The 14,566-nt window shown below is 41.9% G+C and overlaps 1 protein-coding gene across 4 annotated transcripts in view; it reads left to right on the plus strand.

The window, feature by feature from the left end:
- HIPK3 (homeodomain interacting protein kinase 3) overlaps positions 1 to 14,566 on the plus strand; it is a 162,009-nt gene that overhangs the window by 128,679 nt on the left and 18,764 nt on the right. For all 4 annotated transcript variants that reach the window (XM_045014289.1, XM_045014292.1, XM_045014290.1 and 1 more), the window contains 6 exons: positions 7,522 to 7,641; positions 10,019 to 10,105; positions 11,690 to 11,874; positions 12,894 to 13,053; positions 13,428 to 13,551; positions 14,270 to 14,377. In XM_045014289.1, coding sequence (XP_044870224.1) covers positions 7,522 to 7,641; positions 10,019 to 10,105; positions 11,690 to 11,874; positions 12,894 to 13,053; positions 13,428 to 13,551; positions 14,270 to 14,377 — 784 coding nt within the window. The remainder of the gene's footprint in view (positions 1 to 7,521; positions 7,642 to 10,018; positions 10,106 to 11,689; positions 11,875 to 12,893; positions 13,054 to 13,427; positions 13,552 to 14,269; positions 14,378 to 14,566) is intronic.

Raw genomic sequence — 14,566 nt, forward strand, 5'->3', positions numbered from 1 at the left:
TTATAAATAATAAAGGAATTTTTGCTTTTTGTATTTCTCTTTGCTGATGCAGCTGTTCAGAACTTAGCTGAAAAGGCTTGAGTGTTGTGTAAACCAGGAAACCTGGTTTGTGTCTCTTATCTGTAAAATCCTCTATCTATGCAAATATCAGACTGAAGAAAGTGTTATGAGAGAATTGTTAGCTCCAGGTACACCCACCCCTCTCCCTCCAGCAAGACAGCTAACAAATAAAAACCCAGGGCCACAAAAACAGACTAAGGGTATGGCTACACTGGCGATTTGCAGCACTGGAAAGCCTCCACCAGCGCTGCAATTAGTAAGTGGCCACACCTGCAAGGCACTTCCAGCGCTGCAACTCCCTGGCTGCAGCGCTGGCCGTACACCTCACTCGGCATGGGGAATAAGGATTCCAGCGCTGGTTCTGCAGCGCTGGTCATCAAGTGTGGCCACACACCAGCGCTGTGATTGGCCTCCAGGGTATAAGGATGTATCCCAGAATGCCTGTTCAGCCACTCTGCTCATCAGGTCAGACTCTACTTCCCTGGCTTCAGGTGACCCGCCCTTTAAATGCCCCGGGAATTTTAAAAATCCCCTTCCTGTTTGCTCAGCCAGGTATGGAATGCAATCAGTGAATCTTTACAGGTGACCATGCCTCCACGTGGCAAACGAGCCCCAGCATGGAGCAATGGCGAGCTGATGGACCTCATCAGTGTTTGGGGGAAGGAATCTGTGCAGGCACAGCTGCGCTCTAGCCATAAGAATTATGATACCTTTGCCCAGGTATCGAGAGCCATGCTGGAAAAGGGCCATGAGCGTGACGTGCTGCAGTGCAGGGTAAAAGTAAAGGAGCTGCCGAGTGCCTATTGCAAAGCACGTGAGGGGAACCGCAGATCCGGCAGTGCCCCCACGACCTGCCGGTTTTACAAGGAGCTGGATGCGATTTATGGGGGTGACCCCTCTGTAAATCCAAGGACCACGATGGACAGTTCAGAGCCGGTAGAGGAGGGGGAGGGGGAGGCAGACAGTGAGGCTACTGTAGTGGGGGAAGACACCCTGGAGTCCCAGGAGGCATGCAGTCAGGAGCTCTTCTCAAGCCAGGAGGAAGCTAGCCAGTCGCAGCCCCTGGAACTTGGTGCAGAAGAATCACAGGAGCAGGTCCCAGGTAAGCAGCTTTTATTGCAATGCAAAGGTTTTGGGAGAGGAGGGGGGATGGTATGGCTGCATGCCTGCATGCCTAGACATGGAATATCCCATTGATGTGGTCTATCACATCGCAGTAATCTGCCTCTGTAATCTCTTCAAAAGTTTCTGCAAGAGCATAGGCAATTCACGTGACCAAGTTTAAAGGGAGAGCCATTGTGGTCCCTGTCCCAGTCAGGCTAACGCGTCCGCGCCACTGTTCCAGGAGGGGTGGGGGAACCATGCCTGCACAGAGGCAAGCTGCATAGGGGCCAGGGCGGAATCCGCATTGTTGTAGGAGACCCTCCCTTTCTTCTTTGGTAACCCGCAGCAGGGAGATATCTTCAAGTATTAACTCCTGTGGGAAATGGAGGGAGTGTTTCAGTGCTGGTTTCCCCAACTGCATACCGCGGCAGGAACCCCAGGGTTAATTCCTGAGGGACATGGCAGTGCTGCCTTTAACAAAGCCCAAAAAACAGGCAGTGTAGCCATGAAGCAAGAAGCACCCTGCCCAAGCATACCGCGGCAGGAACCTCAGGGTTAATTCCTGAGGGACATGGCAGTGCTGCCTTTAACAAAGCCCAAAAACAGGCAGTGTAGCCATGAAGCAAGAAGCACCCTGCCCAAGCATACCGCGGCAGGAACCCCAGGGTTAATTCCTGAGGGACATGGCAGTGCTGCCTTTAACAAAGCCCAAAAACAGGCAGTGTAGCCATGAAGCAAGAAGCACCCTGCCCAAGCATACCGCGGCAGGAACCCCAGGGTTAATTCCTGAGGGACATGGCAGTGCTGCCTTTAACAAAGCCCAAAAACAGGCAGTGTAGCCATGAAGCAAGAAGCACCCTGCCCAAGCATACCGCGGCAGGAACCCCAGGGTTAATTCCTGAGGGACATGGCAGTGCTGCCTTTAACAAAGCCCAAAAACAGGCAGTGTAGCCATGAAGCAAGAAGCACCCTGCCCAAGCATACCGCGGCAGGAACCCCAGGGTTAATTCCTGAGGGACATGGCAGTGCTGCCTTTAACAAAGCCCAAAAACAGGCAGTGTAGCCATGAAGCAAGAAGCACCCTGCCCAAGCATACCGCGGCAGGAACCCCAGGGTTAATTACCATTACCATTTCTGGGAGGCTGTGAATTCTCTAGCAGTTGCTGAAATGTCTGAGGAATGCTACTGTGTGAGACTTGAAACTAACTTCAGATTATACACAATGCAAGCTCTCTTAAAATGTATCATTTGCTGTATTTTTATAGTGACCTTGAGTAGTCCTGGGCCAGTCTTATCAGTGACTGAAAGAAAGCTTCAAAACCTGAGAAGGAAACCTAACAAAAGCAAAGAAGATCTGGTGAAGGCAGTTATGAACCAGTGTGCAACAGAGAATAAAATTGCGCAGGAATGGAGAGAAAAGATGCAGCACTGGAGGGAAACAGAAAGCAGGAGAAAGGCGTTGATGCTGAAGAAAACCACGAGGCAGCTTATAAACCTCATGGCGCGCCAAACAGACTGTATGCAGTCACTGGTAGCAATGCAGGCAGAGCACTACCGTGCCAAACCCCCACCCTCCCAAACCTCTTTCCCCTATGCACCAATGTCAGCTCCAAGTCCCGTTCCCCAGCATCCAGGTTCTTACCTACACCATCACCAGCTGCCCCCGACACCTGTACGGTCACCTATGAGCCCAGAGAACTTCGACCCTTACCCTCTGCACTCAACCCCCATCACCATGCAACAGTACAATCCTGAGGTGCACAGCACTCCTGGCAGTACATATGCAAAACTATGAATGTACAGTTCAACAACCAACCCCCCTGCCCGTTTACTTCCTTTTTTTTAAATAAATGATTTCTTTGATTATGAAACAGTTTTTATTATTGCATAAAGTGAAAGATAACAAACCCCAATGAAAACACAGGTAACAAACATCAAGGAAAACACAGGCACTTAAAAGCACTGTAACCAGTGCACGTCACTCCTGGTCAAGGCAAAAAAACATTACTGTTGGCTTTCAGCCTCAAATTTCTCCCTCAAGGCATCCCTAATCCTTGTTGCCCTGTGGTGGGCGTCTCTAGTAGCCCTGCTGTCTGGCTGTGCAAATTCAGCCTCCAGGACTTGCACCTCGTTGTTCCATGCCTGGCTGAATGTTTCACCCTTCCCTTCACAAATATTATGGAGGGTACAGCACGCGGATACAACCGCAGGGATGCTGCTTTCCCCCAAGTCTAGCTTCCCATAAAGCGCCCGCCAGCGCCCCTTTAAACGGCCAAAAGCACACTCCACAGTCATTCGGCATCGGCTCAGCCTGTAGTTGAAACGGTCCTGGCTCCTGTCCAGCTTCCCTGTATAGGGTTTCATGAGCCAAGGCATTAATGGGTAAGCGGGGTCCCCAAGGATCACAATGGGCATTTCAACGTCCCCTACTGTGATCTTTCGGTCTGGGAAAAATTTTCCTTCCTGCATCTTCCTGAACAGGCCACTGTTCCGAAAGATGCGTGCATCATGCACTTTTCCAGGCCAGCCTGTGTAAATATCAATGAAACGCCCACGGTGATCCACAAGCGCCTGGAGAACCATAGAGAAATACCCCTTGCGATTAATGTACTCGTAGGCTAGGTGGGGTGGTGCCAGAATAGGAATATGCGTCCCATCTATTGCCCCTCCACAGTTAGGGAAACCCATTTCTGCAAAGCCATCCACAATGTCCTGCACGTTCCCCACAGTCACGGTTCTCCTTAGCAGGATGCGATTAATGGCCCTGCAAACTTGCATCAACACGATTCCAACGGTCGACTTTCCCACTCCAAACTGGTTCCCGACCGACCGGTAGCTGTCTGGAGTTGCCAGCTTCCAGATTGCAATAGCCACCTGCTTTTCCACCGTCAGGGCAGCTCTCAATCTTGTGTCCTTGCGCCGCAGGGTGGGGGCGAGCTCAGCACACAGTCCCATGAAAGTGGCTTTTCTCATACGAAAGTTCTGCAGCCACTGCTCGTCATCCCAGACTTCCATGACAGTGTGATCCCACCACTCACTGCTTGTCTCACGAGCCCAAAAGCGGCGTTCCACGGTGCTGAGCATTTCCGTTACCGCCACAAGCAATTTCATGTCACCCGCTTTAGGCAAATCCATATCATCATCGGACTCCTCACTGTCACTTTGGAGCTGAAGGAATAGCTCAACTGCCAAATGTGATGTGCTGGCGACAGTCAGCAGCAAATTCCTCAGCAGCTCAGGCTCCATTTCACACACTGAAAGCATGCTGCACTCACAATGGCAAGAAACGTGGACGGCGAAACTGTGACTGCTGGGAAGTGAAGCGATGCACTACGGGGCGTTGGAACAGGAAGCGGAATGACCCACACACTTCCTTCCCCTTCCCACAATACTCAGCGCCAAAACGGCGCCAAAACGGGACGAGGTGCTCTGTGGGATAGCTGCCCACAATGCACCTCTCAGTACAGCGCTGGAAATGCTGCCAATGTGGCCACACTGCAGCGCTGGTAGCTGTCAGTGTGGCCACACTGCAGCGCTGGCCCTGCACAGCTGGACGACCAGCGCTGCAAACTACCAGCGCTGCAACTCGCCAGTGTAGCCATAAAAGCAACTGGATGGAACCAGGGGGATTGACAGCAGAGAGATGATAGAAATAGACAGATAAAAGGAAGTTTTAGCAGGATAAGCAAAAATGTTAGTTTAGGTTAGTTGTAATTTATGCATGAGAATGTTTTAATTAGAAGTTTAGAATAGATAGGTACACAATTGAGGTAACCTGGTAAAGTTATGGAACAAGGGGTAAACGATAGGTGATGGACAAAAAAGAGTGGAGGAGACATGGGAAGAATAGTCGAACATAGAAACTAGAGATTTAAAGAGAATCGTCCTGTCCCTGAGGATGGTAATTTGATCACTTATCTTTCTTGCCTTATCTGTTTTTGCATGTATAAGTAATTCATAGGGGATAATAGCTTTGTCTTAAAATGTACAAAATTAAGGCTAAAAGAAACTGTTTAAGCCTAAATTGAAGTGGATCTTATTTTTCATCCAATATTTAGCTGACCAGAGGTACTATTTAGGGCATTCTAGAACTGAATAGTGAAAATCCCCTAAAGAGCTCTTCTAGATACTACTGTCATTGTTTTATATATACACCCACTCCCCCAAACCATTTATAAATATTTTTTGCAAAATAAAATCGGCCCAAAATAACTAGAAATATTACAAGGGAGGATTTAAATAGCAATATGGCAATCTCACTTTCACAGAATGTTGCTACTGGAAACACATTCCAGGACTTCACTGTTACCAACATCAGATCATTACATGGTCTCAAGGATGTCTGCCAAAATTATTGCTGTTTGTTAATATAGTTTGCAAATTAAAAAAAAGGAAAAAATATAATGGTCTTTTGGGATTTTTTGGCAGCTCATCTATTTCTATAATACAGACTCCAATTAACCTGAAATTCTTAATCGTATCTTTTACAGTTTTTATTCTGGAGAACTTCACCTGTGTCCCTATAGAGTTAACAGTGGGTTACAAGGCTGCTTGAGTTGGGAATGAATCAGTCAGTTGCCCTCTTTGTATGCACTGTTTTAAAGTTAATGAGAAATGTACAAAATGTGGAGAAGTACCTGGTTGTGGTTTCAAAATCATATTTTCTCTTTTATAATTTGACACACAGAAAATTCAGGTTCAGCTAACATTAAAGATCTGATTTAAACTCACAACAGAAAGAAAATGTAAAGAGAAGGCTGTAACGTATTCACATATTGAACATCATATGATGTTCTTAGATCCCTACAATACTCATGCACAACAATGTGAGTTAAGGTAAAAATATCAGTCTTAGCGTTGGTTACTCTGTCATGTTTTTAAGGATATAAGTCAAATCTTGATACTTTTTAATATTTCTGATGATCCAACATTTTAAAATTGCAGTACCTAAAAGAAATACATGATTGTGAAATGATATGATTATAGTATGATGGTGTGGCTTGTTAATAATATTCACTGTTTTGAAAGAAATATATATAAAAACACCCATCATACCTTCTACACTAATAGTAATTTATGGATAATTACAGTAAAACATCTTGGTATACATTTAGTTATAGACCTGATACAATGTCCACTGAAGTCAACAGAGATACTCCCATTGTTCTAAATGGATGTTGGATCAGGCCCTATATAATGAAGGATTCCAAAGTACTTGACAAACAATATCCTGAAATTTCACTCACTGCTGAAATGCAGCCTTCTTTGGCGTGAAACACACATTCACTATGGTTTCAGAGTAGTAGCCGTGTTAGTTTGTATCCGCAAAAAGAACAGGAGTACTTGTGGCACCTTAGAGACTAACAAATTTATTTGAGCATAAGCTTTTGTGGGCTACAGCCTACTTCATCGAATGCATAGAATGGGACATATATACATTTTCACTATGTAACAGAGCACAACAACGTATAAAGGAAGTGAAAAAACTTCCAAAGAATACTGTATCTAACTGAAAACACGGGGACAATTTTAGGTGGGTAGAATGTGAGTAGCCAAATGACATTTGGCTGGACTGTGGGGCATTAACACCTGTATCAAGAGGGGTCTAACATTTTTATATAGCACGTTTGCAAAATGGCAATCATCAGAATGTTTGGAGAAAATGGAACAAAAAATTAACTCTTCTTACCACCGTGGATATATATGGTCTTGTCATTAAACAACATGGAAATTCTTTTAATACCTGTTGAAAGAACTGTGGCATACACCTAACCCATCCCACTGTAAAATGTTACTTGTGCTGGGACCCCATGCATCACTTGGTTTCAAATATGATTTTTGAATTATTAGAAGAATAGTGCCTTGTATGTTAATTATAAGGGGGAAAATTGAATATTCATGTCCTCTTCTGAATGGAACAAACATCTTTCCTGAGCTTATCTGTAAGGCCTCAGTACAGGTCTTAATAAGGATTTGAATGAGGGGAGGGTGGTGACTTTGTGAAACTGCTCCTGGAGAGCATTCCATGTATATGGAGTCATGATTATTGCAGAGTTTGCAGTAGTTTTGAACCAGTAAGTCATGTAAATAAAAGACTCATTGCTGACCAGAATTATGTCCTCGTTTAACTATACCACTTTAGATGCTTGGATATTTAGAGTTTTCTCCTGATAATAGATGGAGAGACTAATACAAAACTTTTTAAAGTGCTGTTTCTCTCTATATAAGAGTTGTTTGCCCACTCTCAGTCCTCTTTGCGTTTTTTCGTGTGGGAAATGACGAAGTGCAAGTTTCTATCTTTGTAGATCATGATTTGAAAACAAGAAGTTAAGTTCCTTCTACTTTTTCCTCCCCCAGATTCGTTACATTTCACAGACTCAAGGTTTGCCAGGAGAGCAGTTGTTGAACATGGGAACGAAAACTGCAAGATTTTTCTGTAGAGAAACAGATGCACCATATTCTGGTTGGAGGTTAAAGGTCAGAAGTATAAAATAATTGAAAAAATAGTATAATGCGCACACACACACACACACGCGCGCACCAAATTAAGGTTTCTTATTTACAACATGGAGATCTTCACAAATTTGCAAAACTAAGATAGAATTATGTCTTCTATCTAAGTAATCATAGGCCAGCTATACTCTACAAACCTATATTGGTATAACTGTATTGCTCAGGGGTGTGAAAAATCCACACCATTAGGCGATGTAGTTATACTGACCTAATCCCTTTCATAGGCAGGGTTATGTCAACGGGATATCTTCTCCCGTCAACATAGCTACTGCCTCTTGGCGTAGCTAATCCTCCTCCCCAATAGGAGAAGCTCTCCCTTCAGCGTATTAGCGTCTTTATTAAAGCACTGTAGCAGTGCAGCTGCACTGTAGCGCTGTATGTGAGACAACCCCTCCAGACATATGTGGTTTAATTTCTCTGCTGTATAAAGAATTAAGTAGCTCCTGTGTTATTTCTGGGGAGAGACCCACAAAGGCTTAGGCAGTATTGAGTAAAAGAGCCAAGTACAGATAACAAATGGAGTTAAATCTTGATGAATGGTCATGAAATTCTGAAGCAATAGAAGCAAAATAAAATATCATTCCATAGTAAGTTGTTTGGTATATTTTGCTTAGTATGCTTAAAATGCAAAGTGAGGATTGCTAACTGGGTGTACTGTTGGTGCCACTGTACACAAATGAATGCCTTTTGGGCCCAGATTATGTTAGAGCTTTCTAAGTGCTTCAGTGTGGCTATTCCTGGTCTCCAACCTTGATATTTCTGTTGGATCTCACTTTAACTTCCATCTGATCTCTTTCAATATGAATGGATGTGAATGTGGGCGTTTATTGGCTAGAGAATGTATCTTTTTATGTTGGATACAAGACAAGTCACCCTTCTGTCTCTGGAAATTAGGGGTACGTCTACACTACCCGCCGGATCGGCGGGTAGTGATAGATCTATTGGGATCAATTTATCGCGTCTAGTGTAGACGTGATAAAATCGATCCCTGATCGCTCTGCCGTCGATTCCGGAACTCCACCGCAGCGAGAGGCGGAAGTGGAGTTGACAGGAGAGCAGCAGTGGTCGACTCGCCTAGCTGAAGTTGCGTATCTTAGGTTGACACCCCACCCTGGTGTAGACCTAACCTAAGATTGTTAAATCTCCCATACCAGACTAAACACACTACTCCAGGGGTCAGCAACCTTTCAGAAGTGGTGTGCTGAGTCTTCATTTATTCATTCTAATTTAAGGTTTAAGGTGCCAGTAATATATTTTAACGTTTTTAGAAGGTCTCTTTCTGTAAGTCTATAATATATAACTAAACTATCGTTGTTTGTAAAGTAAATAAGGCTATTAAAGTGTTTAAGAAGCTTCATTAATAAAATTGAATTAAAATGCAGAGCACCCCCCCCCCCCCGACCGGTGGTCAGGACCCGGGCAGTGTGAGTGCTACTGAAAATCAGCTCGCCTGTCGCCTTCGGCACGCGTGCCATAGGTTGCCTACCCCTGCTCTACTCTTTAGAGGGAGAGAAAAGGGAGATTTTTTTGATGTATGGCGATCACAGCTGAACTATTTTCCAGATAGTAAGAAAAACATTGCTGAATCTAGTCTATATAATATGCTGAGGAAGCGTCTCTTTAATTTACTTTTAAATAGCGGTGGTGTTTTATTTTGGGATCGTGCAAGAGTCCCTACTGCAGGATGAGGGTGGGACTCGGGTGGGTTTTTTTATTTTATTTACTTATTTTGGTATATTATTTTGGGGAAATTATAACAGAAAGTTTGGTGCATTATGATACTGTCATGGTATATACTTGTCCTTTAAGCCTTTTTGTTTATGATGTTTTAATATTTCAGATACTTTCTCTGTCACGGTAGCTGTGAACAAATAAAATGTACTTGAAAACAAAACAAAAACCTGTAAGAAGAGAGAAATTGAAAGGGGAATGATTCTATTTAAAGTGATACTGTCACCTAGCTTAGTTCCAAAAGTTAGTGGTAGGTATATATGTAAAATAAACCAACAACAAACAAACAAAAACCTTTTATGTACGAAATCAAATACCAATAAAAAAGTTTTCATAAAGCAGGTTTTTTGTTAGGTATTAGCTATTTCCTGTATTGTTTGCAAACCAGATACTATAATACAGCATTGTGATTATTCAGAAGAGCCAGGAAGTGAAATTGGCTATTTTTGTTGTCTAAACTGACTGAAATACAAAACGTCAGCAAAAAGCATAACAGTAAAATAAATGTAAAATTAAAGTCTCTCAATTGTCTAAACTGTGATTACTAACAGTAAATATTTTATACTAACAGTGTCCTTTTAGTTGACCATTTTTTTTCCTCCCTTTTAAGACACTGGAAGAGCATGAGACAGAGACAGGGATGAAGTCTAAAGAGGCCAGAAAGTATATTTTCAACAGTTTGGATGATATAGTGCATGTGAGTATTCAAGTATTTTTCCCTTGCAAACAATACAGCTGAGAGATGCACAGTGATTTATTTAAAAACTTATATCAGTTATCTTTTGTGAATTAGAATACATTCTGGGAATATTTTCCATTCATCCATACCTGCCTAGTCTGCTCCTGTGGAAACTAACCATCTATGCCTGTCTATTTAGTTCCTTGATGCATAGATCTTTGCTTTCCTTTGTTGTTAAAGGTAATAAAAAAGGTAATAATTGGAGATATACCAGTCTCCTAGAACTGGAAGGGACCTTGAAAGGTCATTGAGTCCAGCCCCCTGCCTTCACTAGCAGGACCAATTTTTGCCCCAAATCCCTAAGTGGCCTCCTCAAGGATTGAACTCACAACCCTGGGTTTAGCAGGCCAATGCTCAAACCACTGAGCTATCCCTCCCCCCTTGTGTGATTTTTGTGCAATTATATTTGTGCTGGTGAAAAAGATCTTAAATAGTGTGCAGTATATTTCATATTCTATTGTAACATTTACCAATCCAGGTAAAATGATTCTTATATCTAGGTTTTTGTCTATAATAAAAGTATCATTTGTACAAAGAGCACAGGCGATAGAGGTCCCTGAACGAAACACCCCAAAAAGAGCCAAGGACTTAAAACCCTCCTTTCTCTAGAGACACTGACAGCTTCCCAAACCCTTTTGTTGTTAACTAAACTGCATCCTTATACTTCCGCTGCTTTATATGCCTTAATCACTAATAAAAGGAAATCTCCTCCCCCCCCTTTCTTCTTTGACATCCTGAGAAGATACTCAATTCCATTTCAGGACTGGTGTTACTATACACATTTGGAGTTGTCTTCTTCATGAACTAGCTCTGTTCTCACAGCTCAACCTTAAAAAAAAAATAGTAATACTTAGCATTTATTTAGTATTTTCCACCTTCAAGGCAAAAATAAGTAAGAGGATCTCGGGTTTTTTGTTACTTTGAATCTTTTATTCCTCTATTTTCAGAGGTTGGCAAAATCTTCTACTTAGTTCTGAGAGCTGGATACAGATTAGACCACTTCTGTAGACTTCCAGTGGCATGGAAGCAGACAGAGAATCTCATCTGTCCCATATGTCAGGCACATGTGTTCCCTAATCTGAGTGAGCATCACTGATTAAAAACGTATCAGTTGAAAGAAAACACTTCCAGGGTTGATGATTTGAGGCAGGTGGGGCACTAGTACTACTGATGATTGGGTTTCTTTTTCAAGGATTCTAATCTCTACCTCCTAAACAGACTTAAATTCCAAATCCCAAATTTGGAATGGCAGCTGGTATAAGGCTTTCAATAGATGTTAGGTGCACAGGTATTGTCAGAAGAGCAGTTATTTGTACAGTAAAAGCTTGAAGGGTGTTGGTTGGGTCAGATTCATTAGTCCCAAAACAAACATGTTTGGACAAGCTAATAAATTCCAAATATTTCACTTGGCCCTGCTTTTTAAAAGCAATACATTTTAGTCTCTTGAAGTGGAAAAAATTAATGAAAGGAACCAAAGGAAGTATTATCAGTATGCATGTTTGTTTCATCTGACTTTTTTTTTTTTAAATTATTCCATGCCAGGTGAACATGGTGATGGATTTGGAAGGAAGTGACCTATTGGCAGAGAAGGCAGATAGAAGAGAATTTGTCAGTCTGTTGAAGAAAATGTTGCTGATCGATGCTGATTTAAGAATTACTCCAGTTGAGACACTGAACCATCCCTTTGTTACCATGAAGCATCTCCTAGATTTTCCACATAGCAACCAGTATGTTCTATACATTTATAATAAAGCAATGTTGTGTTAGACCTACAGTAGTGCTTTACAGTCAAATAGGTGTGTGTGTGTATATTTTGTTGCTTAAAATGTATAGAATGTAAGTATATATAGTGTTGAGATGCCTAGAATACAAAATTCCCCATGCTGAGGAGCCAGTAGTCTTAAGGCCTGATTCTGAAAAGAACTGAGTACTATCCATTCTCCTAGAATTGGTGTTCAGAACTTAACAGAATCAGGCCCTAATTCCCAAGCCCAATTAAAGTATTTTTACAATGCTAGAAATAGATACTTGAACAATGGTTTCCTAAATAAAACAGATACACAGAAGTCTAAGAAAGGAGAGAATTTTTCATATGTCTAATCCAGAGGTTCTCAAACTGTGGGTCGGGACCCCAAAGTGGGTCGCGGGTCACCAGTGCTGCTGTTAAACTTGCTGGGGCCCAGGGCTGAAGCCAAAGCCCAAACCCCACCGTCCAAGGCTGAAGCCCTCAAGCTTCGGCACCCCCTCTCCCCCACACAAACACCCAAGGGCAGGAGGGCTCAGGCTTTGGTCCCCCTTGCTGGGGTCTTATAGTAATTTTTGTTGCAATGAAGTTTGAGAAACCCTGGTCTAATCCATCATCTTCTTTTGGTACGTACCCCAGTTATTAGCAGATACTCTGCAATACTGTTAGACACTAGAAGCAGAAAATAGTTAAAGTTTCTTTCTTGATATTGAACCATAGATTCAACAGGTTTACCATTAATCGTAGGAATTTTGGGCTTTTAGAGAAGAGAAGCTCATAAGTATAATTCTAGCTGTATCTTGCCTTACAGAATCATAAAATCACAGGATTAGAAGGGACGCAAGGGTCATCTAGTCTAACCCCCTTCCAGGTTGCAGGATTATGTTAATCTTGAGGTTGTGTTTTCAGAACCATTTCTCCTTCCTCCAATGGAATTACTTTATACTTTTTTAAATGGAAAATTTTAATCAAAACTACTTAGCTCTTCTCTCCTTTTAACAGAATGAAATCTTGTTTCCATATCATGGATGTCTGCAAATACAGATCTAACTCATATGACATAAGTAATTGCAATAAAACACCACTTATGAGACCAGTTGCCTCAGGCAGTACTGCTAATCTGACTGCAAACTTCACCAAAATTGGCACAGTGAGGAGTCAGGTAAGAACTTTTGGCTATTAATTTAGTTTCTCATTTTGATTTCAAAATATGAGCCAGGAATCATTGTGTTTGACAGTAGCGGAAAAATCTTATGTACATTTTGTTCCCTCTTCCTAGTGTTGTTCACTTTGAAAAAGTTAGTTTTCTAAGCCTGATTTAAAAAAACGTAGAGATTTTGACTTGTCATCCTGAAAGCAGTTTGCTTTATTACAGTGCCCTCCAGTGGTCAAATGGTATTTCTTCATCTGAAATGTTTTGAAACTTCAATTTCAGTGGAATTATTATTAATTATTTGCTCTGTGAGAGAGAGTGAGATAGATAATAAAATATACATTAATATAATGTGGTCATCCATGCTAAATTTATTGTTTCAGGCATTAACTACATCTGCCCATTCAGTTTTACATCATGGAATACCACTGCAGGCAGGAACTGCTCAGTTTGGTTGCAATGATGCTTTTCAGCAGGCACTGATTATATGCCCCCCGCCTATCCAAGGTAGGATTAACTGAAATTGTTTCATTTTCTGGATTTTGAAAAGCAGCAGCTGTTACTGGAGTAGTTAATTGTCTGTATTTTACTATAAATTTTGTCTGAGAAATTTACAAATCTGCTATAAAAACCTCCCCAGACTGAAACTGGAAATGTTTTTGATTAAGTAAATCTATCTGGATAATAATGAAGTCCTACCATTGCATTTTTAGGTGAATTAGCCTCATATTTTAATCCACAGCCCTCTGAATGAAATTGAATGTTAAAACAGGAATTTATTAGCCACTCTGAAATGTTTTGATAGCTTTCTGCCACCGCCCTGTTGTACTTTTGAAGTGTAATATGTAGTATAGCTGAGATATTTTAACTCATGATGTGAGTAAGACTTGCAGAGCATGGTCTCTGTTCAGACTAGATTTGACTGAGACCATTATGGTGCAAAGCACACAGATTTTGTTTGAGAGAGATATGCTAAATTTTCTGACCCTTTACATTTATGCCTTCACGTTTGGTGGGATAGCAGATGTTAAAACATAAAATATAGTGTAGTTCATAATGTTCATTTTTGTGAAGGTAAATGTTGTTACATATACTCAGCTTTGGTTATGTGACTCTAAGCATACATGATTTAGAGTCCTCTCAAAGCTTTCAGAAGTTACAGAAACCACTATTAAGGCAGCCCAAAGGAAGGTCTGTATACCATATCCTAACATCCAATTGTCAGTTTTCTCTCCTTACAGCAGTTTAGGAGCTCATTCACTCATTTTACCTGTGGGATTCCAGGGCAGATGTTGTCTTCTTAAAACTAGAGATCCTAGCACCAGGCCAAAAGGTATTGCTATGAACTGGAACTGCTATGCTTCTAGCACAAATCTGAAATACTTTCTTGTTTTTAGATATGTCTGCATAGATGTAAATAATAATGTGATACTGTGCTCTGTAATATCAGAGAACAAGATTTGATTTCTGTCCCCAATCTAGCATGAACAGTGTACTGGCACCCTTTGGTGGGGTAGAGTGT

The sequence above is a fragment of the Mauremys mutica genome, chromosome 4 (assembly GCF_020497125.1).
Source record: "Mauremys mutica isolate MM-2020 ecotype Southern chromosome 4, ASM2049712v1, whole genome shotgun sequence".
Classification (NCBI taxonomy): Eukaryota; Metazoa; Chordata; order Testudines; family Geoemydidae; genus Mauremys; species Mauremys mutica.